The 26971-nt window shown below is 33.9% G+C and overlaps 2 protein-coding genes across 10 annotated transcripts; one reads left to right on the plus strand and one right to left on the minus strand.

Moving 5' to 3' along the window:
* The first annotated feature begins 129 nt into the window (after positions 1-129).
* On the plus strand, positions 130-21058 carry Npc1a (Niemann-Pick type C-1a). 7 transcript variants are annotated; one of them, XM_046632277.2, is made up of 20 exons: positions 130-501; positions 1778-2129; positions 2444-2736; positions 3794-3983; positions 5535-5666; positions 7206-7325; positions 7406-7623; positions 7766-8067; positions 8521-8718; positions 8813-9014; positions 9192-9489; positions 9623-9750; positions 9848-10099; positions 10211-10374; positions 10471-10580; positions 11224-11795; positions 12178-12366; positions 12504-12591; positions 14891-14982; positions 18285-18427. In XM_046632277.2, the coding sequence occupies exons 1-20, from the start codon at positions 448-450 to the stop codon at positions 18288-18290; spliced, it is 3960 nt and encodes a 1319-aa protein (XP_046488233.1). In that variant the 5' UTR covers positions 130-447; the 3' UTR covers positions 18291-18427. The 7 variants fall into 7 exon arrangements, with proteins under 7 accessions (XP_046488233.1, XP_046488225.1, XP_046488215.1 ...); XM_046632269.2 differs by having other exon boundaries at positions 14891-15057; positions 18285-18423; XM_046632259.2 differs by lacking the exon at positions 14891-14982 and having other exon boundaries at positions 18285-21058.
* On the minus strand, positions 20577-25421 carry Scp1 (Sarcoplasmic calcium-binding protein 1). 3 transcript variants are annotated; one of them, XM_046632423.2, is made up of 6 exons: positions 25044-25421; positions 24886-24958; positions 24593-24768; positions 23380-23509; positions 22960-23063; positions 20577-21868 (listed from the first exon to the last, which is right to left on the minus strand). In XM_046632423.2, the coding sequence occupies exons 2-6, from the start codon at positions 24935-24937 to the stop codon at positions 21740-21742; spliced, it is 591 nt and encodes a 196-aa protein (XP_046488379.1). In that variant the 5' UTR covers positions 24938-24958; positions 25044-25421; the 3' UTR covers positions 20577-21739. The 3 variants fall into 3 exon arrangements, with proteins under 3 accessions (XP_046488379.1, XP_046488388.1, XP_046488371.1); XM_046632432.2 differs by having other exon boundaries at positions 24602-24768; positions 24886-25420; XM_046632415.2 differs by having other exon boundaries at positions 24886-25418.
* Between the last annotated feature and the right edge of the window lie 1550 nt (positions 25422-26971).

Raw genomic sequence — 26971 nt, forward strand, 5'->3', positions numbered from 1 at the left:
CATGCATTAAGCGGCAGTAGAATCGTGGTAGAGCGATCCTGATTGGACGAATGACGAACGGTCGATGAGTTGATTCGACCCCCAGACCCTCGCTCGAGGAAGGTTCGAGTCTCGATTGATTCATTTTAGTTCACTCGTGGTTTCCGTGCGTAGCGAGCGTTGTCGCGACCACTCGCGTGAAACATTAGCGCCTAGTGAATATATTTTTACGCACTGATCGTTACTGACGTGCGTAGGATTGTGTTGTACAGTGATTAAGTATTTAAAAAAATTGATATATGTCAAAGACATTTAACACGTACCAAAGTACATAGATACGTTCGTGTTCTTATTATTGTAAGCCCGGAGCTGGCAATTATTAGTAAATGCTAGATTGGCAAGTAGTGAAATAGAAGAAGTCGGAGTGGACTTTCATCGTCAAGCGCTTGGGCTTTGACAGGTGCAAAAATGTTCGATAAAACCTCGGCGTTTCTTTTTGCATTTGCCGGATTGCTGGTTGTGGTACGTAACAAATATTTGCTTACTTAAAGTAACGTATGCACATACACACGCACACATATATATATAATATATTTATTGTTTTATCACACCACACCCATGACGATGAAGAAAAGGCGCTAACGGTCGGATATTTTTCTTTGTGCGTGACGTCACATCACCTCATCGTCTTAAACGCTTATTGATGATCATTGACGAGGTTATTAAATCTAATTGCCTCCTCTGCATTGTCCATTAAAGACTTTAGACCGTTGAATTAGCTTCGGTACATCATAACCCTGTACATTGCGCTAACAAATCCTGCATCCGTATCAACTGTCTTATGACATTGTATGATTATAATATGGCGTCAATTTCCAATTAATATGACATGCTTCGCATACAAGAAATTCGTGATAGATAAATACGCCGTTGATACGATTCGCGATAACTCTATCTGAGTGTACATTATAAATGCGTACCTACGATGGTCTAAAAATGACTCGTCGAGTCCGTAGATTATTTGATTAGTCACTTTTCACAAGTTCAACGTCAGTGAGATCGTATCAAATTTCGCCAATGAGCCGAAGCAGCAACTTTGTAATTAGGAATATGCCCTGGCAATTTATCAAAGCTTTGGCGACTACATTATATATTACTTGTTTTCTCGACTTCGCACGATTATAGGTATATGCATAATTGTGCATACATTATCGTAACAAAAAAACATGACAGAGAGTAAGTAGAGTCCCCCTATAGAGTAACTAGTAAGCCGTTCGGAAGATTTTCATTCCAAGGTAATCTCAGGAATGCTCGTAAGGTTTCAGTTGACTTTAAGAACTGGTTTTCGAATGCGAGCAGACGTGTATATATATAACTATTGCGACCTTGATTTTTTTTTTTTTATATTTCAAGCGAAAATTCATGGATTTTGAACTTTGCTTGGCTTCTAATGTACTCTGGATGTGGAAAGTTTTATTTCCACAGTTATATCATAATATTTAATTAACGTATCAAACTTGGTTTTTCTCGATAGTCGTTATCATATTCTGACACAACAACGTGTCGTAACTTTCGTTCTAATATCATTCTAATAGGATAGTGAAATTGTATCACTATATGAGATGTTGACTCCTTACCAAAGCATTTATGTACCGAAATAATATTCGATGCATATAATCAACTATTTTGCAGAAACATGATACTTTGAACATATCCCTATTGCAAATTCGAAAAATCTTTCAATTGTCGTCTGAATCAAAAGGCTTGAACACATGTATGTATATTCTTTTTCTAAAAGGTATCTAGCACTGATGATGGACACTGCATATGGTATGATGAGTGTTATAAGGGCCCAAGAGGTATGCTAAATTGCCTATATACAGGAGACGCGAAACCATTGAATAAGACTGGACAGGAGCTTCTATCCACATGGTGTTCGCACCTTATAAACAATACAGAAAATGGTACAACGACCTGCTGTAGTCCGCAGCAATTGACGACCCTGAATACCCAAGTAAATCAGGGCGCAATCTTGTTGCAAAGATGTCCGAGCTGTCTCAATAATTGGGTTAAACACATATGTGAATTTACATGCAGCCCGTTTCAGAGTAAATTTATTGATGTCACGAGCACCAATGTAACAGCCGATAGTAAGTTAAATTACGACTGAGTAATACCATTATCAAATGAAGACTGATCGGTCAATCATAATGATTTCTCTGTATTGGGCTTTTGATGTTGAATGTAGAGCAATTGACAAACTTTTCATCACATACGATAAATGTTGGGTTTTTTTTTTTTTTTATTGCATACAAATTTCTCGAATTTTAAGATGATGAACCATATATCCAGCATGAAACAACCTTTCTTTTAATCTTTAGTTTCTGGAGTAAAGTTCATGTAGGCTCGTGTAATTTGAGAATTCGGTTCAATTATTAATATACTCATTATGTGTCATTTATAGATAAAACCTACGTTAATGAAATAGATGTCTACATAACTGATCGTTACATAAATAGTGCTTTCAATTCGTGCAAGGGAGTATCGTATCCCAGCACAGGTGAACTAGTATTTGACATTATGTGTCTTCCGTGGGGAGCGAGCAAATGTACGCCCAAGAGGTGGTTTGACTTTATGGGAGATGCTGGTGACGACGGTTATGCACCATTCCAAATCATGTACATTAATACCGACGTACCACAGCATGGATTTGATCCACTAAATATCTCTACCACACCATGTAGTAAACCATTAAAGGTATGAAGTTTATTGTTTACTTTATAAAATTTTATAGGTGGTTTAAGGCTGGCACACATAGATGTATCTTATACTCAAGATTATTTTAAACCATGTGCAGAGGTAATTTGAATGTAAAAAAAGTCAAAAAACTGATATTTTTTTGCAAATGTTTAATTTCTTTCTATTATATTGCGGAGATATCAGTACTTTTCGCTATTTGGAGCTGCGTACGTATACATGTGTCAAATTTCTAGGCAAACTCCTACATTAACCCCCTTTACATTGATGAAGATACGTTGTAATGCGTCTGTGAATTACAGAATTCGAAATTGCAGACTGTATAATATTTCCCTTCTTTTTAACAGCCTATTTCTGGAAAATAGGCCAAGGAGATTACTCACAATTTACGGCTAGCTTTATCAGATATGAGTAGCTTGAATCACAAGATTTTTTCAATATTTGGCATAAGAAGTAGGGAAATTTGTACTTGATAGTTTCGTCGTGATCTCGGTTGTTGTATTCAGATATTATCAAGACGATTATAAATCCGTAAAGTGCATTTGAAAAAAAAAATAATGTCTCATTGCAAAAGGTTACAGTTTTCAATGTTAATATAACAAAACTGAGTGGATGATATTGAAGATTTGAGAATAGCAAGAAAATGTAATTTACTATTTTTAATGACAAACTTTATGCAAATGCTTAATTTTTCTTTCCTTTGCCATAATGTAAACGTCTGATACTTGCAGGAGTGTAAATGTTTATTATATATTTGTTACATTATTGTTATAAACTAATACCTCATAAAGTTCTTAAATATGTGGATGTACCCACGTGAACTTAATACCACCCTGATTGATTCAAAAAATTACCTTTACAAGATTCTTTGATATTCACAAATTGCAGATTATTAAAGTACTACTGTTTCAATGTTTGTATTAATTGCGACCTAATTACTCAAACGTACACTTACGCATTGCAATACATTTTTCCATTCATAAATAAATATGTATTTTTTAAACAAATGAATGGTATAGTGCACAATTTCTTACACAATTTTGAAACTCTATCATAGGGTGAGAAATATGCATGTGGTTGCGTTGATTGTGAACAAAGCTGCCCTGCTCCACCACTACCGCCGCTACCTCAACCTTTTTCATTGCTACACTATGATGGCTATGCAGTTATTATGACGATCACATTCATCCTTGGAACGATCGTGTTTGCCTCTATTGTTGCATGTTTTGGCAACAGAATCCAGATCGGTGAGTGAAAATTATGAATTCTTAAAGAAAGTGCTCATACCAAACTGTAAATACACAAAACATAATTCATTATAATGCAATTTAGTTTATAGAATTTGACGGTAGGTAAATAGAGCAACATTTTATTACTCTGTTTGCAGTTGACTATTATCCACTTAACTTTTTTGCATCAGAAATGTTTGATTCTCAGAATAAATTGATAAAAAAGTTTCATTCTTATCTGAAAAAACTTTTATTAAGTATTAATACTTTCTGACTCAGCACCATTACATGTTAAGTACGATTCTTATTAATTCCATAAACTTACAGTAAGCTGAAATAATAAGTTTTTCTACCGAAATAATATTAATTTATCCCTCGGTTAAATTAATGTACAAATATGTTTCATAAATACAAAGGCAACTTGGAAAGCTCTATTGCAAAGAAACTTGTGTTGTGACTGCTATGTTATGACATATGACATGTCCTACAATTGGCCTTGGATCAGCTATATATTTAGCTAATCTGTAATTGACTACTTTGACGACTATATCCATTGAGATTGCAAACATTAGGTTCTGTCGCCTGCCTTGGCAAAATAAATTTTCTTCAGCGATTAATTACGTATTCTGAGTATTATTGCAGCCCGCTCAATTCTATGAACATTATATACTCTATAATTTCGGTAAATGTTCTTTTATTAATAATGCACCAACTGTTGCGCATATCTGCAAAATTTACGTGGTGTTTTTTATGATTACACGAAACAAAAATAGTACATGGTCAGTTCTGCTCGCACAATATAAACGTTCTGCATATAAAATAGATTTATAAGATTCGATTTTTCATCTTCCATTTTTTCACAGTCAGTAATTGACTACTGAATGGCAAACGTCAGCATGAAATTACAGTGGCCTAACAATAACTAAAACAATCGTGTGCATACTTTTCTATGGTGATCAAAGTTACATTTTCACCCATAATAAAATCGTAAATTTTGTTCTTTTGGTTGTGGGCTCGCAACTTTCACTTATACATATATATTTCATGACCATGACCATTAGAAACGGCAAACATTATTGGAGTTCATATTTCCTTTTCATAATTAATTTCAGGCATATTGATAATCCAAACGTGACATTATTAGTATATGCCACCTATCCTCAAAACAAGAATAAAATTTACGCCATAATCTGACTAAGTTAGCTGACTTTTTTGTTTAAAGTTTGGTTGCTTGGGTGTTTTGGCCATTTGCGGCTATCTTTTTTGAAATTTTGAAACCAACTCAATATAGATTTCCATTTCGGACTTAACGGTATACTTTTCAACTAAAATGAATTTCCGTGAAGACACAAATGAACTTTCTCTTTGATTTTATAAAATGATCTGCTATTTCAAAACTCATATACCTAGACACGGATGTCTAGAACTATTTGTCTGAAGTCAATTGAAATACTTTCTGTTGATTCTTGGCCTCTCACTGTAAAGAAAACCGTAAGGTTCAGCAGGAATGATAAATCTAGCAATCAAAGGTCAGCCACTGATCTTTATATGTATGCGTTACGCGTATAGTGGCACGAGGAGAAGAAGTCGGAAGACAGGTTGGTAGACGCCTAGCTGCTGGGCTACACCACACAGGAGATGGTGCTCGCATTGCTCTTGCAGCTGACCAAGAAGACAGCCCACTGCAATCTAAACGTTCCAGTACGTTTCCCAACAGTTCTTGCTCAAGCTACACTGCTAACATGACTTCTATTTTGTTGCTTGTTGTCTCGTTGTTGCACCATTACCGCCATATCTTTGAATTCTTGAATTGTCTTGATTTATTTTCAAGATAGATTTCCTTCATATTATCACATTTAGCGACTGCATTAAAATTCTCGTCTTAATAATTCATTCACCGTTGGCAACAGGACAATCAAATTCAGTGACAAATCGTCATGCAGTACATATATCAGCAAGAACATCATCGTAGGGTATTACAAAAAAATGTTATAGAGGTATTCAAACGAAATGCATGAATAATTTATAATCCGCGATAATTATTTTGACGATAATTGAACACACTCTGCATTGTACTATGAGACAACTTGGAACCACACAACATTCATGCAAGTGTTGTTATTGAACTTAATCCTCTGAACAGCATGATTTCGACTTCATTAATCACATACAATATTTGACGAATTGTGTATATCGTGGCATCCATCTGTTACGTTATATATACCTCTGACACTTAGTTTTATTTCTTTTACAAACCCACTTACGGCAGTTTAATCAAGATGTTAAAAAAACTTCTCATTTGCAAAACTGATCTGGGAATGTTGATTGCAACAGAGCAAAAAAGTTTCCTCAAACCTGTTATTCTGGATATATTAAGCGTGAGATGGCATCCCATTGTGAAATATTTATGATGTCCTTGGGTCTAAGTTTTTACAAAATAAAATATCATTAAAATATGGTACCGGTAGATGTCTTGTTTTTACCTTGTAAGGTATTCACAAGGCGTACATTCAATGCTTCTTATGGTTCGTGTGTCGAAGATCTTCAAAACCTTTATTGTAACTAACGTATTTGTCTTGTCTACTTGGATATCGAATTATAAGAATAAAGGTTTCCAAAATGTTTCTAAGCAGTCATATTACGTGAAACGAAAAGTTTTGTTTCGTTGTTAATTATAAAGAAACCTCAATAATGTTGATTATACAGAAACTAGGGGACTTGGATTTTATTCAAACTCAGAATTTTGGTTGTCTCAGTAAAGCAATAGTTAGAATTGGCTGCAAATTGAATTAGGCTCATTAAATAAATATGTAGTGTAAATTATTATTTGCATCTTCGTTATCAATGTAGTGGAATCTTAAGATTTTTTAAAAATAAATTAGTCACATAATACTAACTCTTTCACAATTAGCACACACATCAGCTTGTGTTCAACAAAAGTATTCCAATGTATTATTCTTGTCGTTTACACAGAAAATCCAGCATATTGCTTTTTGTATTTAATATAACTAAGTTTTTGTCATTTAATATTAGTACGCAAGGCACCTTGGTCTTGAATTTATGTTGTGTAGAATTTGTATCGTCTGCTTTATTCCGTTACAGATCACCGCACCGCACTTACAGCTTCGCATAAAATTTGTTGTCTATATATAGTGATATTACTTGATATCCAAGCTATCTATGCTTTTGCATTATAACCGTTGGTACTATACGCTCAAGGAATCTATTGAATTTTAACAGGTGTCGTTTCGACGGACGATTTAGCCAACATATTCAAAGATGGTCAGTCCAGTTTTATTGAACGGCTCGGTGCAGGAACTGATAAATTTCTACAAGATTTTTTTCGCTACTGGGGCACAGGTAATCCTATTTGTTGCACGGTACAATATTTGTAGTTTTTCAATGTAACAAAAAATTTAATTTGCACTTGTTTTTTTCAGTTTGCGCTTCTAATCCATGGACAGTTTTGTTGTTTGGATTTCTGTCCATTATTATATTAGGAATAGGTATTACTGATATTCAAATCACCAAAGATCCGGTTGAGTTATGGGCATCACCGTACTCTCAATCTCGTATTGAAAAAGACTATTTTGACAGTCACTTTGAACCATTCTATAGAACTGAACAAATCATCATCTCAGCTGTTGGACTACCCAATGTAAGTTGATGGAAAAGGAATTTCTTTGTTACTATTTGAAGTATAACCAAAATGACTCATAGTAAGCCAACTATTATGGAATATTTCACATTTTTATTTTACAAAGCAACCACTTATATTAAAGTCATTTATTTTATTGCAGATCATTCATAATACTTCGGAAGGCGTCATAACTTTTGGTCCTGTCTTTAATAGAACCTTTTTATTGATGGTACGGGAACTTCAAGAAGAAATAAAGAAAATTACGACAGTCAACAATTATACTTTAGCTGAAATCTGCTTTGCACCTCTCACTGCTTGGTACACTGGTGCTCCAAAAGTCGCAAATTGTGCTATCCAAAGTATTTGGGGTTACTGGCAAGACGATATAGAGACTTTCGACGATGTAACTGAAGTTGGTGGTTTTAATGAGACTTACTTGGACCACTTCAGAAAATGTACTCGGTAAGTTACCACTCTATTCCTTGACACAGAAACTATAAATTGAACGGTGACTCGTCAGTTTAAGTTGTTAGCCCTGACCATGAAATGCCTATTCATCCCCATCCAGTGATGATGATAATGATAGTAAAAAATGATAATTTTTTTTGTTGTTATTATTACTCTTTATTGTAATATAAGTTCATTCTTCTTCATTTAACGTAACAAGATAAAACATGGAACAACTTTTGTAAGCCAAACTTGAATTTTTAAACAATGAATTGTAGGCTTATTTTCAACATAGCAGATAACTGTTGATAGAGTGTCATATAAACTATTAACTTCTCAAAGTTAGTTGTGACAGGTGAAAATATTATTCTGGTTTTATAAGACTGCGAGTAGTTCTAAATTCAAACTGACAAGGTATGAAGAAAAAAAAACATTACCTTTTTAAGCCTGAATGTTTTTTTTCTCCAGGAGTCCCTATAGCGCGTCCTGCTTTGCACAATACAAAGGTCCCATAGAGCCAGCAATTGCAGTTGGAGGCTTTTTAAACTCAAACAGGAGTTCCGAAAATAAAGCTTATGAAAAAGCTACAGCTATCATCATCACTATTCTTGTTAATAATCATCATAATAAAACACAAATTGAACCAGCTAAGGAATGGGAAGAAAGGTAAACAATAATATTTTTTCACTACAAATTTTTCGTAAGCTTTCTTCAGCTTCGGTTTATAAATATTCTGTTTTTATCGATGAATTCTCCCAAGTTTCATTGCATTCATGAAAAACTGGACTGCTACTAAGAAACCAGAGTACATGGATGTTGCATTCACATCGGAGAGGTCTATTGAAGATGAACTTGATCGAGAGACCAAGTCAGATGTTCTTACAATTCTCGTATCTTACCTGATCATGTTTGGTTACATCGCAGTTGCTCTTGGTCAAATAAGAAGTTGCCGTACTCTGTTGGTAAGAGAAAATTGTTTCCTCTGATTACAAACAATGTTAGTTTAATTGAAGATCACAATGAATTTGGACATTTATTTGAAATGGACAGCAATTGATTCTGTAAAAACATCTAATTTATTGGCATAACGATATTAATGTAGTGATATATTTTAAAGGAAATAATTTTGTTTTTCAAAGATGGATTCCAAAATTACTCTTGGCCTTGGAGGAGTTTTAATCGTCCTGGCCTCTGTGGTGTGTTCTATTGGGATATTTGGATTCATCGGAGTACCAGCGACTCTGATTATCATTGAAGTTATTCCATTTCTTGTACTCGCTGTTGGAGTGGACAACATATTTATCATGGTTCAAACACATCAACGAGAGGGTAGACGACCTGACGAATCTATTGCTGAACACATTGGTCGTACTCTTGGTCAAGTAGGGCCTAGCATGTTGTTAACAAGTGTATCTGAAAGCTGTTGTTTTTTCCTGGGTATGTCCATCAATAATACATTCTTACTAAAAATAGTGATTTACACCATTTACTGGCTGAATTTTCAAACATATGTTTACTTCATTAAATTTTTTGTGCAGATATTTTGTAAATTTTACTGTATCCTTATTAGGTGGATTATCTGACATGCCTGCTGTCCGAGCTTTCGCATTGTATGCTGGAATGGCATTGCTAATTGATTTCCTTCTGCAAATCACTTGTTTTGTTAGTTTATTGGCATTGGATACTATCAGGCAAACGGTAAATATATGTGCAAAGTTTTAAACCGACCATGCGAAGTGAATCTTTTTCATATTGATGAATCATACGACATATTTAATACGCTCTTTTTCCACAGAATAACAGATTAGACGTGCTCTGTTGCATTCGGACTAAAAAGGATGACAGAGAAGTTATAGATAGTCTTTTATACAGGTTATTTAAATTTGGTTACGTTCCTTTCCTGATGAAAAAATGGGTACGCGCAGCAGTTATGATTATTTTCTTCGGTTCGCTTTGTACGAGCATTGCAGTGGTTCCTCACATCGAAATTGGTCTCGATCAAGAGCTCTCAATGCCTGAAGACAGTTTTGTCCTTAAATACTTTAACGTGAGTAATAATATTTTGTTACAAAAATATTTTCAGTAGAAAATTGAACCTCAATACAAAAACAAAACATTTCATCAAGTAACTAATTGAACTGTTTTTTTTTTTTTCTAGTTCTTGAACAAATACTTATCGATTGGGCCACCAGTTTACTTTGTGGTAAAAGGTGAGCTCAATTACTCTGATTTCACAATGCAGAATCGGATATGTGGTGGCCATTTTTGCAACTCAGATTCTTTGATAACTCAAATATTTGTCGCATCCAAGCAAACAAACAGGTGAGACATTGTGATTTGTTGAACGATTATCAGGCCGATTTGTATTATTATGTTGAATGTCAAAAACTTTTTGTGAGGGTTACCTTTTTTTTACAGAACGTATATAGGTAAACAGGCATCTTCATGGTTGGATGATTATGTCGACTGGTCAGGAATTGATGGGTGTTGCAAACAATTCAAAAACAACTCCTTTTGTCCAAACCATGGTAATAGACTTGATATTAACTAGATACAACCAAGTTTTGAAATTTGAGAATGTAGTACGCATAATTAAGTTGTATATGTGTGACGGTCTTGTGCATGAAATTTCATCGAAGATCACATTGCTAGTTTGTAGTAATCTCTTATTTGTTCACACCAATTTATTATGTCTACAGCACTCTTATCGATAACATAATTTGTTTTCTGGAAAAGTTATGAATTAGCAAATTCAATTTGTTTGATTCAACTGTTGCTTTGAGATTATCGATCATTTAACTTTAGACTCAACGGTTCTTCTGTTCGTATTTTCATGATAACCGATACTATCTGCATTGAATTTTAAACTGGATTTCAAACCGTATTATTATTCACAAGTCAGATTCCAAGAACAGATATTGAATTGAGGATTCATTAACATATTATTGTAAAGGTCACAGTATTCTGTTTTAGATCACAGATACAGTTTGAACTCTTGGTTAAATTTAAAATTCTAATATACTTTTTGGCTTTGTCCAAGGAAGTATCAGAAGAAATATCAACATATTGTTTGTCACGAGGCATTATTTTCATCAGCACCTAAAACTTTGTATTAGAAACCAGTCAATAGGACGTAAAAGAAAGTAAAGAAAATTTTGTATATTTTTTCAGGCTTCTTGTGTAAATCCTGCAATATTAATTTTACCAAGTATAAAAGGCCTGATAAAGAAAGCTTCGACACTTTCCTGCCCTACTTTCTGGACGACAATCCAGACCAGCAATGTGCAAAGGGGGGTCATGCAGCATATGCGCAAGGTGTCAAACTAAGCAATAACATGGAGCACACGGTTAAGGCGTCTTATTTCATGGCCTATCATTCCGTTTTGAAATCATCAGCTGATTACTACAAAGCACTAGAAGCTGCTAGAGAAATATCAGCCAACTTAACAGTAATGATTAATGCTAATATCACTCATGACGGAAACGACCCGGTAGAAGTCTTTCCATACAGTGTATTTTACGTCTTTTACGAACAGTATTTGACAATGTGGCCTGATACACTGAAAAGTTTAGGTATTTCGTTATTGGCAATATTTTTGGTAACTTTCCTCTTGATGGGGCTTGATATTTCTTCATCATTGGTGGTGGTTATTACCATTACTATGATACTTGTGAACATTGGCGGATTAATGTATTGGTGGCACATTACTCTTAATGCTGTATCTCTCGTCAACCTTGTTATGGTAAGTCAATTTCTTCAACTGATTTGACTTTGTCTTTAGTTCAATCTACTGTTTGTCAAAAACACCAAAAAACAAAAAACCGTAATACAATATCAGCATATTTTTTCTTCCCAAGCCTATTAAATCCGAAAAAATATTTTCTCAGTTTTTCGAAATCCACAACATATTTTGGTATACTGCGATATTTTTCAACTGGAAATAATTTAATCTACAGAATAGATCAGTGTTTAAAATATACCTGCCATATCTCATATAACGGGAAGAAATGCAATTAAATAATTATGGAATAATATTCCGCAATTTATTTAATTTTGATCCTACTACTCACAAATCATTTCTAGTTCAACAACGTGGAGTAATTATTCACTTTCTCATTTTTCAGGCTGTTGGAATAGCTGTGGAATTTTGTAGCCATCTCGTACATTCATTCTCTGTATCTGTAGAAGAAACAAGAATTGAACGCGCTGCTGATGCATTGACTCATATGGGTAGCTCCGTTTTTAGTGGCATTACACTCACGAAATTTGGTGGAATAGTTGTTCTCGCTTTTGCCAAAAGTCAAATCTTCCAGGTAATATGTGACATTAAGAATATCGCATTGCTAGATGCAGAGTAATGAAGGCGTTGGTTTTTACACTCACATTAAAAAATGATCCCAAACTTTCATTATATTCATGCTTAAGTTAATGTATATTATATTTATTTCAGGTATTTTACTTTAGAATGTACCTGGGAATTGTCCTATTTGGTGCTGCACATGGATTAATCTTCTTACCAGTGCTGCTCAGTTATATAGGTATGAATAACTTCTGAACATCATTAGTTGATCGTTGCATTAATCAATAATTACAGCTGATAAATGGCTCTATCAACAGACCAACATAATGAATCTCTCATCACTTGATTTGATACAATTTTCTGCTTACGTATTTTTGACAAAGGTCTTATAACATCATCAAAGTTTTTGGAACACTAAGCTGAAGTTGGTGTTCTAATTGCTGTAGATTTTGGTGGCTTATTGTTATTGATCTATGCCACGGCCACGTTACGTTATTATACTCTTGCACGTATTGGCCGCGCCGTGTTTATCAGCTGACTGTATTGTACTGCATGAGTTCTCAGGAATAAATTATGCATGGTTTGAGATGTGGACGATTGTGTATTGAGAATATGTTTTGGATGAACTTATATTTTTGGGCATATGGGCAAAATGGCTTGGTTGTTATATTACTTTTAAGCTGTTGAAGCAAAATTACACATTTTTATATTGTAGGTACGAAAACTTCTATAATAAATTGAAATACTTCGTGTATAAAATTTTCTACAATTATAAACGAAGATAAGTTCGTACTCAGCTAATGTGAAAAGAAGGAAATTAATAGAAAAATCGTATAATGCATTTAAATCTCTAAAGATTTGTGAAATGAGTCAATCATATCGATTAAAAATTTTTTAAATTAACTAATCTATAAATCATTCAATACCATTATCAAATTACTAATACAGGCACGTTTGACTGAAATTTACAGTAATACTTACAGCTTGCTATTAAATTCATTTTAAATGTTATTTGTCTTGTTGCTATTCGTTTACATAAGTGTATAATGAATTAATTTTGAACGTAATATCAATATGCGACAATTTGCTGACAGAAGACCATTGCCTATTAATTTTTTCTAACTACTATCCGTGATATTCATTGTTTTTGTTCTGATATTCACTATTTTTGAGTACAGATTCAGCAAAAATTCGTTAGGCACCTCGAAGGGTCTGTCTCTTCTTGAAATTAGGAAGTAAAATGTTACGCTTGTTATTTTATTGCTTTGTATTGCATTGAGATATTGATAGTATCACATAATTCCGAGACACCTCGTTGGGGTATAATATCACAATGTCTGAAAACTTCCGTACAGTGTTCACCTGACATGTAATTGAGAAAACAAAAGTCACTTTAAATTATGTACCTAGACTCAAAGGTCAATTTGTTTTCTGATTTTCATGCTTCAATCAGTATCGTATAAAAAATTTATTATAGAGAGGTTAGATAATACTAATAGCAATAATAATAACAATAACACTATTATTTAAACACCTTGATATAAAGCTTATAATTAATTTAAAAAATGCTTACTATCACATCTAGTAAATAATGCCTAATACCCACACAGCATAGTTTCGAATACATGTAATATATAGTATATGAAACTTCGTATCCCTAAGTATGTACTTTACATGCGAATACATTACAGACATATGCTGACATATACAGCAAAACTTCCCAATAGCGGATACCTTCGGGACTGAAAATATTGTCCGTTACTGAGGAGTGTCCATTATTGAGAACGACATTGACATGTATATTGTGCTGCTGTAGATTTTTAGACTGTCCGTTGTAAAGAGAAATCCGTTATTGGGAGGTTTTCGATAAGAGAAGTTTCTCTGTATGTTATGACATATCCATAAAATAAATAGACATTCAGTATATTGTCTTTAAGAAATATTCAGAAAAAATTACTTTCTAGGTTTCCCATTCATACTGTACGCAGTATGTACATTAATGTTGATTCATATCCATATACATACGAATCAACTTAACAACTCAAAGTATACGGATCTTAAGTAAAGTGCGTTGTGTGGATTTAGGCTTATTAGAAGAGTGTTTGTACAGTTTGCTTGGATTTCCTGGTTTGCTCCATGAATTTAGGTTGTTGAGTGTAGTAAGCATTTCAAGTATTTTTATCTAGTGGTCTAAAGAACAATTACCAAATCAAACATAAAATCAAACGTACGTGTTAGCTACTGAACTTTCGACAGGTTCCATTGCTGCAAGATAAGCGATTTGAATAGTCTTAAATGTCCAATTTAAATTCATTTCCGATAAATAATATTTTAATTTGTAATTGAACTTCAAAGTATATTCTAAAGTTTTTGTTTTATACTGCTGAATGTGATGGGTAAACGAACCAGGCTTTTTATTTAATTTTTAATACCTATAGCTTGAAGTTGATGTGGACCGTACTAGCTAAGTTAGGATAATTAGATATGTCTAGAATTTAGTACATTTGGATTGGCATCATGGCTGCTGGTGGTTCTAGGCTCACCCATGAATCGAGAGAAGTTGGCCAATCACAAGAGAACAATGCAAGGAAACTTGGACGCTGTGCAAGAAACATCTTTGAATCATCGAGTAAGCAAACCCATTTCTCCCCGCACACCTATCACAACTTCATCTACTTTTCGAATGCTCAATTGGGAATAATAGGTATGCAGCCCATACAGATTCTGTAATTCTTTCCTTGTGTTAAAAGATGGGCAAAATTATAATTTTCTAGGAGCTATGTCGTACCTGTATTATAAATTTTTATTTTACTATCGGCAACGTGATCTACCCACTTAACCTACACATTTTTTTTTTTATCTTCTCACCACCACATAATTTATCTGAAATATTTGGGTCTCATCATTCAGTCCTATGATGGAAAGTAATTATACAACTTCTTTTCAATTCGTAAGGCTTCAAATATGTGTTACATAGTGTGTCTATGAGCTATCATTGTGTTACTTGAAAATGTGATTAATTTTCTGTTATGTTGCAAATTCAGGCTTGAAATGCGTGGTGAATAAACAAAGTATAAGGTATTAATAGACTGTCCAGAGTAGTTAGATGATATTGTGTAAATTTGTAAAAAGTATTCGCATTGCACATTTCTAGTGCAAGTGTGAAAAATGGTCCATTAGAGAAACGGTGTGAATTCTATGCGAACGGTATTCAATAGCTCGTCTTTCAATTTTAGCAAGGGTTGAGTAAAATTCTTTCAGCAATCCATTAACAGAGATCTTTACTAAATTTGGATAAAAACTTACCACACAATCGATGTTATCACTAAAAACTCATGAATCTCAAAATCCATTCTACAATTTGTACTGTATAATACTACATATGCTAGAAAAAACCAAAGTCTTCTGTTATAAAAACTTAGGCATGGGGAATGTCTTAAACGCTCTTTGAAGAAAATTTACAAAACATTCCTTGTGCAAGATTTACTTCGTATATATATTATTTTCTAACACACCTAGTATTACAGATTACAATTGTAATACGGATCTTCAAATTTCTTACTTCTTAGCAATGAAATCGATATTCGTACATTTTTTACCAAATTCTGATGTTTTTTTAATAACAAATTTGGGGACTAGTTTTCAATTTCATGTACCTGCCTTAAAATCGACTGTGTCAAATGATATCCAGTATTGAACCTTACACACCATCGGCCTTTGATTTTCCAATTATCTTATTACTTAAGTTTTTGCTTCGTCAATATTTCGTCTGAGCTAATATTGTATCATATGTTTTCAAATATTAGCTTAGGTTCTCTTGTGATTTGTTAACTTTAGTTATACTGAACATTGGGTGGTAACAGTCAATTTTTGAATACAGTGTCACTTTCGTTGTCATAATATTTTAGTTTTATAACATTCATTTCTTTTACTATACTATTTATTGTTAGTTCAATTGTATGATAGCTAATTCGTTTTGAATTAATTTGCACATCCGTACTAGTTTCACCTAATTCTTCTTCCAATTATAATTCGTGCTTTGTATACGTTTGATACTGAGTGTACAAAAATAAGTATCATCAACTTGTTTTCCGTTCGAAATCTAATTATATTCAGTCAAATCTATTTCAAGTAGTTCTTCGTTTATCTCATCAAATTTAAAAAACATTTGAACAAGTACATGTTACTTATTTGATCATTCTATTTCAATCGCTCGTAACTAAATGTATTGAACAGGGTGAAATAAATCTTTCATTACTTACAAATGATTTACAGTGAAACTTCCCAATAGCGGACACCTTCGGGACTATAATACTGTCCTTCATTGACGAGTGTGTGCTATTCAGAACAATATTAACGTGTAAATTGTGCTGCTGGACATTTTTAGACTGTCCGTTGTAAAGAGGTTTTCATTATTGGAAGGTGTTCGTTAAGAGAAGTTTCACTGTCTTAGCATCAGTGTTAATAATTGATCATCCCAACATCATAATTGCAGCAATTTGCAAATGGAATGGCCAAAGTGGCAACTACATCGCATGTTGATTATATCTACATATGTGTCTACTGTCTAATAATTATTTTAGTATTATAGTATAAATACTATTTGAGTTACCTACATCCTTCATCTATTGATTACTAGTCACAAGTGCGTCTGACACAGCCAATTTTACCTTGAGGCTGTATAATCGGCTGTCTCTCACTGGAGAGTTTGATGGCCAGTATTCGATAAAGACCTTGCATACACATTGCATGATCAATCAGTATGTTCAAATAAACATTTGTTTGTCATTTGTTTTCACGCTTTATCGACAATACGTATGCTTATGTTATGTATTCGGTTCATCCATACATATATAACTGACAATGAGACATAGGTTTTTTTCTATTTCTGCAATCTTTTATCTTGCTATGCAGACTAGGTGCTATTCCGAGTTATTTGAATTATAAACATTTCAGTAGCTTGTACCCAAGTCTAGATATGTTTTGCTTGACTGATACTCTAAATTGGTAAACATATGAGATTGTTTTATTTTTTAATAAGAATTTCTTAAATCATTTTCTTTTTTTGGAAAGCTCTAGTCATTTTCTATCTTGAGAGATATAGTTGGTAATAACTTTGAACGTAACTTGTACGCCAGTAATTACTGGAGATATCCTCATAAATATTCGTAAGGGAGATAATTTGCGTTTCGGCTCATTAAGTATAGTTTGAATTTCAGTGTTATATCATTTATTTAATCTGCCTAAAGTTTCAGCTCAGAAGCGACTGAAAACATGATTGTAAAAAAAAATGGTCAAAATAATTGTGCTGCATACTAACAAGTTATAAAATATTATTTCTTAGAAGTGATGTATGAAGCATCAGGAGGACATGCAATCAAAGTTCAATTCACTATCATTCAATATAATATATATGCATACTAAATCTTCAGCATTAAAATTAACATATAATCATTGCACGTATGACGAATGTTACTAAACTGTGCAGCTGGTGAACATTGTACAGGCATTGAATATAACTAATATTCAATAAGATTAACCACAGCGACTTGAATTCGAGTAACATGGTATTGTATCTGCCGATGTCAGTGAGATATTTAAGGCAAGAGTTCATTTATATAATCAAAGTATAAGCTAATTGAAAATATTGCAGTACAGACAATTGCGTTATATGCCATCGGCTTTATTGATTTTACTCTCTGAATTTCTCCATTAATAATTTATTCGATGAATGTGAATTATCATGTCGGGCATATTTGTGTTCCTATTTCAGTTTTGACTCGAATTTATATATTGTTCTGTGCTTAGTTGAAAATTTCATCGATAAATGAAAACTCTTTTAACCAGGCATTTAACATACGAACACGTACAGTTTTCTCTGCCATTGCCTATACAACAGAAGCCATGGATTTAATTTGAAATCCATTTCAGGCGTGATGTCGCGCCGGGGCCAAAGGGGAATATATCAACGTGGAAGAGCGTATCACCGAGACTTCCGAAATCAATCGATTAACAACCCCACAACGCCCCTTCTCGGGAATATCAACCCCGATCACCCAGCCTCTTCCTACTCCAGTGTGAGTGCCGCACATGCCACACAACCGCAAATAAATTTTTAAGACGACAAACGTATGGATAAATTATCACTTTATGAATTAACTTGATTCTCAGTTACAAATGTTCAGCCCTGTAATTTCTAAAGCTAGTGCAAATTCAATACTTACCAGCACTAAGTCAATATTATCTTTTTTCGCGCTGATGCAGAGTCTATAAATAACCACACATTTTTATTATTATATACGGGGCGTTCTCCGTCAGAACGAACGGCAATAAAAATTCCAATTTTTTATTCCATAAACATTTTTATGAGTGATTACACCTAATGAGAGGAGCTTTCACGATTTTTTTCGATTTTTTTCGATATGAGTTCTTAAATATGAATTTTTGAAATTTTTTTTTCCGAAAATTCGCAACTTCTTGAGAAATTGACCACAGATATTTTTTTGTTGAAAATTTTTGTTTCTTAACTATACTTTGAGAAATCAAAATACAAAAAAACATGATTATTATTAATTGCGGTATGATTTTTACATTTAAAGCTCAAACCTTACGATGTCGAGAGGTTGGATATTTTTGTTTTTTTGGACATATGCTCATAAAAAACATTGGTTTTTTTCACAAATTATGCTGTCGAATTTATCGTGGGGTCACATCTCATTCTACATATATATATATATTTTTTTTCAATTTGAAATTTCGTTTTGCAGAATAAGGTTTCTGTATCTGTAAATCAGACAGGAAGATTTCGTTAAATATTGACTGCCTCTGGATCTTGATCCCTTAATTTTACTATTTCAAGACTAGGGATTATTTTTTACAAAATTTTCGTGACTTGAATGGTAACACTATTAAATAATTTGCCCATATTGCGATGTTGTTTTCTACTAAGAAGGCATACAATTCGTGGAAAAGTCAGATTTCTTTGTACTTAAATCTAAACTGATGTGAATGTTTGCTATCGTACCTAAAGCTAATTTTTATTGCCGTAATTGTGACGAAGAAAGCCCCATATAATACATTACGCAGAGTCTGAATCCATTACTAAGCTTACCCTACATAAAAAATCCGATACAGACTGTCCTATCCAACAGAGATCCGACAGTTTGTATCGGATTTTTTATGTAGGGTACCCAAGTGAGATACAATTGAACAGGAAGTTACAATTCCATGCCACCAGCAATCCGATCAACTAGTCGTATGAAATTTTTTTACCACATGAGTCTTGTGATCTTTATTCTGATTTACAAAATTCAAATATCCTAATAAATTTCGGAAATTTCACATTATGAGCTCTCGACGGTTTATAAATTGAGTTCGTATTGGATAATATTTGGCGCAGTGTACTAAAATTTACGAGTTATAACGTCATTGGTGTAATGAGGCACAAAATTTGTTTATGTCGAAAAAGAACCAATGATGTTTAATATGTTTACTCGGCTTAGTGAACCTGCTGAACCACGTGAGTTATAGGTACATTGAATTGTAACAAATATCTCGATGACAATTAGAATCCCAAATACCAATGTAAACTATTAAAGGAGAAATGTTTTTCACAAAGGTAATACTTTTTATACTAACAACATGACAGTAAGTTGAATATTTAATAAGCTGAAGGATGAAAATAGCATGAGTAATGTTCCGAAATTCTGAATGAAAGTGATAGGAAATGTGGAATAGAAAATTCTTCGTCCATAACACTAAGTTCTAGCATTTATAATTGTTCTACAGGTTTTAAAAGCCTGGCTTGAATGGTTATTTCAAACGTAGCCGAATTCTGGCAGAAAGTAGTTCATTTTTATGCATTCGTGGCGATGAGCGTTTCCTAGGTTCAGCCTGAAATTATTTTTCACAATCGTTTGAGTCTTCTACATATCAAACAACACCAGAAAAGCGATACACATTTCTGAGGACAATAGGTTTAGTAAATGTTGGAAATCATTGTTGGGTGCTAGCATAATGAGGTGATTAATCATAGATAGTTGAATTGGGAAAAAATAGAATCAAAAGTGCATTGTTTCTCACATTGTCATGTTCTATGAGGGAACGATTGAAAACTGAACTATTGGGTGTAAAATATCTGGGTGTAAGTTTAATAGTGAATTTTTTCATATGCTTACATCAGTGTTCGTCAATGTATGCTCTAGAGTGAATGTTTTTCGGCAATTCTTATCTGTTGCACCATTTGTAGTAATTTTTCGAATTGCATAACTTAATATGTGGTGTTCAGAACGATTGTATGAAACGATAATAGTAAATTTGAACTTAAAATAATTACGAGTCATCAGTATGATTAGTTTTATTGAATAATATTTAACGTCACAACTGTAACACATTGATTTATTAAATTATCAGAAGTACCTTCGTATTTCTAAGGTTTCGCCTAGAAATAAATGTATGAAAAGAAACTATAAAATTCTAAGACTTAAGAGCGTGACATTTTCTGAAAAACTGTTATTTATTAGTCATGTTTATTACTTTATTTTTCGTATTACCCTACTTTGTATCCCGCAAATAGGTATTATAACTTTGTTCATTTATGGCTGTACATTTTTATTCACATGTCGAATAAAAATTTTACTACTATTCTATTATAAGTATAGTGTTTACAAACTGTCGATTGGAATAAACAATATTTCTTCGAATAATTGAATTCTCTTTGAATAATCATCTACGTAGTTTCGAAAAAACCGGTAATCCTTGCTGTAGAAGCCGATAACATTATGTCAAATCTACACAAAGTTACACAGCATATTTTTGACTAATTCAAATACATTTCGCAACATAGAAATTGACGAATATAATTGAACAATTAGTCAGGGTATATCATTCACCGTAGCTGAAGTTCATAGTAAACTGCACACTCTGTTTTCGGAATGGGAACTTCATGAATGGATCTGGGTTCCAAAGCGTGATCTAACAGTACTTTATCATCAGTCTGGTGCTGACATCAGATATAAACGATCTGCGGAAGTCGTTACAGGATCGGGTTTTTTCGGTAAGGTTGAAAATAAGACCAAATATGCTCTAAGTGAGCTTATACAAGTAATGAAAATTGAATTCATGTATTTAAAAGTCAGAATATGAAAGTAATTATATAATAAAATAGAATATCTTAGCTAATTGTTTACAATAATGATGTTGTATTAATAATGTAAATAATAATTACGTTTCTCAGAGTTATTACGTTCATTTATCTTACGCTTCTGTATAATGTAAACGCTTCTGGTTCTTCGCGGGTAAAATGGTAATAACTGTCGTCACATATGTCTTTTCTGTTCACCTTATTAGATTCGAGATCTTATCTCATTTGACCGTAGAATAAATAATTAACATAACTCGTGCAGGGGTCCAAATAGATAAACGGCAGGGGAATTTTCGTCGGGATTACCCAGGAACTGCGCGTACAATTCTTGGTATCGTGCCAGTGTTAAACCGCCACGTCTTCTGTCGTCATCCTGCAAAGAAATAGTGCATCTCTTAAACTGAAGAAACCTATTTGCAAAGATCAATTTAACGCGCTGAACATCTCCTTGGTAAAAGTACGCGCGTAGGAAATTTTTAAAATACCGAGGATAAGTCTTCGCGTTATTTTATCCAATTGTTAGATATTACTTTTTATGTTATTTAGTTGAAACTTAAAAAATATTTGACCGTTGCAGAGCAGTGACTTCCTTGTGAATTAAAAAAACTGTTTTCGAAATATATCTGCGTATAATTCGGATTTTGCATTCTTTGGATAAAATAAATTCTCCGTATGTGGTGCATATCACTTTATAATTATTTCACGACGTTACAGTATGTGACTTATACGTTGCTCTATGTCTGAACCCCTTCGAGAAAATTCACCCGCGACTATAATGAATGAGTTGCATATAAATGTAAGACCAATTGTTTCCGTGACGATGTTGTTTCGAATAAAAATATTATCTATAAACAAGGAGTGTTTGATTATATGCGTGACTGAGGTGGTAAATGATCCGGTGACTATTGCAATTCTCACAAATGATAGATCGTGATATTTGTTCTGCTTCGGGCACTTGGCAAAGCTTCAATCTATTGTTCGAATTCTCAGCCAAGACGTAATGGTACCAGAAACCTAGAATACCCCACATCTCATTCCATATTTTTTCATTTTCGAACAAACTCACTCAAAATTTCGCGTAGCACTGGTTTGATTTACGTGTAACGTTAATCGTTCGTCAGTGTTAATACTGTCGTAGCTCCGAGGCAGTTGCCCAGTAAACCAACACGAATTGAGCATGACAAAAACGGAATTAAAACAAATCAAATGGAATTGAAGAGAATCGGCACACAGGTCAGTTGATTCTATTCAATTTGTTTTAATTCGTGGCAATTTCGTTTTTGACTAACACAATTCATTTCAATTCGTTTTGGTTTACTGGGTGAATAATGAGATATTTTCAAGTTCAAATTTGGGTTTGCATTGCGGTTATTACTACACGACTTATTGAGAATAAACTTGCTCTGAGATTACTTATTCAAATCAATTATATTTTCGATAAAATATGAATAAAAAATTCCATACGTTAAGTAGACTTTGATAAGCATCGTCAAGAGCGTCGATGTTGTCAACTGGAATTCTCATAACACAATTATAACGAAATTCGTCGGCAGCGATAACTCCGTCGTCTGAAAGAAGAAGAAGAACGTTCATTCTCATTTTTAGACTTGTACGTGTACAGAATCGATGTAATAAGTGAAAAATAAAATACATCAAGAAGGCGTGACGCGCAGTTCTCGGGTGTCGAATCTATTGCTAGTAGTTTCCTACGAAGCCTACTATCTCACTTATTTTTAGTTACTGCAGTTTATAATATATTCGTGAGTCAGCTCGTACTGTGAACGAACCGGTAAAAATGTTTTCACTCCCAAACCTGAGATATAATAAATTATTCAATACATCGGGAGGTGAAACCCTCATTTTTGCATATTGCCCTACTCTTACCGTTTAAATCGACCAGCTTGAAATGACTGTCTATGAACATTTTCATCGCTTGAGGGAAATCACGATAAGGTCTTCCCATGCAGCTTCTTTGGACCGCGACTTTGAATTCTTCTGTCGTTACTACTCCATCCTGATGAAATTAAAAATTAAAACAGTAACACATTCTCACTGCATTTATATTGACTACTGTCTGCTTTCAGGATAAATGGCTTTCTAAATTTGACCTGATGGATCAGGATTCACTAGGCTCGTGTGTAAACGGCATTGTGCCAAGAAAACATCGATGGAAAAAATAAATAACTTCTAAACATATTCGATTTTTCAATTATGTCATATTGTTTTGAATTATATACTTATGTCTGTGTATAAATTCACCGGTAGATAAATATGCAATTTAAAACACCTTACTTGTATTTGTACAGGTATAAATATTCCAACAAAATTACCATTTTTGTCCATCAAACAAAATTCATGACTATTGACAAATATAGTAAGAACATCCATATGCTAAGAACATTCATACAAATTCACACTTGGGCTACGTGTACATATGAGGGAATATCACTGGTAAATTATTAAATTGGATAATTTATAGAAATCATAAGAAATATGGATTCCGAACGAAACTGTATAGTTTTAACCGGAGTCATCGTAACGACCATAGTCGTGAAAATTTTGCTATCTCCCCTCTGAATTAGAAATCTGTTACCACTCGTACGTATACAAAATTTTTCTTATCAACCGGATTTCATGCTGGTGGAAAGGGCTCTAGTTTCACCAGACAAACGACAATTGAATATTTTCACACGTAATCGATTAATATTAAGTTAGATTTACGTGAATTGACAGAGTTAAAGTGATGAATATTTGTGAAATACATACAAAAATTACCGAATTTATTTTGGAAAATAGATTTCTGAATTTTATCGCTCGAGACAGTGGTTCGTTAATTTTCAAAGTTATTACTACAGTTTGAGAGCAATCGAGTGATCATGATTTTACAGATTGGAATAAAATTTCTTGCAAATTTATATTGTTCTCCGTATCGTAAGAATTACAAACAGGTATAGTTATCAAAAACTTACTACAGGTGACACATGGATATAAAAATTTTATGTTACCATTATACGTATATGATAGTTACAACTTACGTTACCAATTACAGAACGACAGAAAGACAGCAACGTGCTTAAAATTCATGTCGATGACTTACAAATTCTACCTTATTGAAATCCGCAAGTTCAGCGATTTCTTCCCACAGCGAAAGCATGACGTGAAGATTTTCTTGATAGTGATTATAGTTGAAATCACCTTTACCCTCGACAAGGGTCATTTTTAGAGCCATACACTCGAAATCATGCTGATCCAGCACCCCGTTGTTATCTATGTCTGATTGCGGAATAAATCTTGTTAAATACGACGTGTTAATACTCTTCCTCAATTCTGTAGTACGGAAATGTACGGCTACGATTATTGTTTCTCGTGTAATGTAAAAATTGTACTAACCGTAAAGGAACTTTACTATGAAGCTGACTCGATTATCCCAACTGTATGCCATATTTTATTCGATAATGAAACGCTGTAATTTTTCTCAAAGAATGCGACTAGTTATTCAACAAACAAATATATATTACAAATTCAATGCCGTTACTATTTGTACAAATCCGTGAATTTTCGAATCCAAAATATCTTTCGGGAATTAAGGTACAAATCTGCGAGCAACGTTCGTCACACCGAATTCATGAATACTGAACACAATCTGAGACCGCAGCTGGATGGTCTAAGTTTAGATATGCTTGAATATCGGTAGCGGTACTTGAAATTGGCGACGAGGGATACTGTGAGGAAAAGTTAGACGTATCCTCTGCACAGGTGGTGGATGATGGGTGGAATCGTAGCCGTTTTGTCTGGTTGTAAATTACCGATTACGTTCAACTTGTAGTTACGCGGTTGAGATCGGCTGTAAAGGCTTTTCACGCCGCGCCGGTTGTCTGATCAATGTTTCTTCTAACATTTATATCAAATGCGAACGAGACGTCTTAACAAGACCCAAAGACGCACGTATATGTCTGTCCGCACCGCGGTTCCGGGTTAATTTATAGATACCTACATTCGTACGAATTACCGTCACATTTGAACGGTACAGGCAATTGCATATGCGGAAAATTATAGGGGTTTCATGCGGTGCGTGACATAACGCGTGTAAGTGTAGGTATGTGTGGAAACATGTGCGACATGCGCGTAACAGTTTTGTGATAACGCCGCAACGATAGTACGGTTTTATAGATGGTTGCTAAAGCGAAGAACGAGTTGATTGATCGATTCGATAATTTAGTTCACTAATTCGTGTCCGCGTACCAATTGACTAATTGCCTGCTACCGGTCATCGCGAAGGCGTTACACTGCTACACACCAAACTGTCTGTGGCCGGCTTTAAATAAACTTATTCTACATTCTATGTATATACTCTCGGCTTAATAAGCCGGTCGCCCATGCAAGATGTATACAGCTATTGTTAGGCGTATCTAACAATAAGTATATGAGCATATTACCACAACTATACCCGTGTAAGCCAAAACAAGTTGACCGGTTCAATGATGTTTAAATATGTTTGATTGAAACAGATTGCAATAAGAGTCGAATTCAATGTACAGGCAGGCAATAATAAGATGGGAAAGAGGCTTCAATCGGTCACTATATTATGTGGCTGCCGATCGAACTATTATTTATTCAGTCGCTCACAATCAGATGCGATATTAAAATAATTGCAATAATGCTAAACTGTTTGATATTTGCAAATCTGTAAGTTTCGTACAATACGGTCGTTCCGGCGATCCTGAAAATAGGCCGAATGTTGAGCGAGCTTTACTTAATTCACGTGGCGTTGATTCGATTGAAATATTGCGCTTTACAGTAGATGTACCCGTAGCCTGGATTGTCTTAAACTAATCACTCATGGAATTGAATATTTCCATACCGCTCGAACGATGCGGGACATGAAATACTCTTCCGTCAATTTGATTTTTGATTTAACTTACACCTCGTTTTAAATTATAAATAGACCGACACATTTGCCATCCTGTATACAAAACATAAAGAAGAAAGTGGTCTCGACAGTAAGCTGGCTGAAGTGTTCTAGATCTGTCGGTTTACGTCACATTTCAAGCCTGAAGTACTGCTCTGTGATTTCTAACATCGGTTCTAGGAAATTTAACTGATAAATGACACGTCTGAATAGTTCTCAGTACCAGGGATATATCAGATTATTTTACCAAGGGGAATCGAGACTCCTAAACAAAAAACCTCGTGGCCAATTATCATGCGTGCCAAAATCTAATTAACAATATTAATTTTACGTACGGATAATGATAATTGAGAGCAAATTCGCTAAGAAGCTATCGACAACAGCCGTATTTAACTAAAATTGATCGCGAGACCTCTGAATGTTAATACTGAATTTCATACATGTAAAAATTTGATATATGTATCAGAATGTAAGAATACAATTTACTTTTAATATGGCGTGAATTAGCGATGGTACCTGTGAATCCCTTAATTAAGGCCAAGAAAAATACACAGTATAGTTTCAACA

This window comes from Neodiprion pinetum, chromosome 1 (genome assembly GCF_021155775.2).
Source record: "Neodiprion pinetum isolate iyNeoPine1 chromosome 1, iyNeoPine1.2, whole genome shotgun sequence".
NCBI classification, from domain to species: domain Eukaryota; kingdom Metazoa; phylum Arthropoda; class Insecta; order Hymenoptera; family Diprionidae; genus Neodiprion; species Neodiprion pinetum.

Bases quoted from the DNA above. Each gene is read 5' to 3' on its own strand.
- Npc1a (XM_046632259.2), top strand. From the start codon at position 448: ATGTTCGATAAAACCTCGGCGTTTCTTTTTGCATTTGCCGGATTGCTG. The intron at 5,667-7,205 runs GTACGTTTCCCA...GAATTTTAACAG, and splicing joins ACTGCAATCTAAACGTTCCA to GTGTCGTTTCGACGGACGAT. The intron at 12,592-18,284 runs GTATGAATAACT...AATCCATTTCAG, and splicing joins AGTGCTGCTCAGTTATATAG to GCGTGATGTCGCGCCGGGGC.
- Scp1 (XM_046632423.2), bottom strand. From the start codon at position 24,937: ATGGCATACAGTTGGGATAATCGAGTCAGCTTCATAGTAAAGTTCCTT. The intron at 23,510-24,592 runs GTAAGTCATCGA...TAATTTCATCAG, and splicing joins ATTTCAATAAGGTAGAATTT to GATGGAGTAGTAACGACAGA. The intron at 23,064-23,379 runs GTAAGAGTAGGG...TTCTTCTTTCAG, and splicing joins CAAGCTGGTCGATTTAAACG to ACGACGGAGTTATCGCTGCC.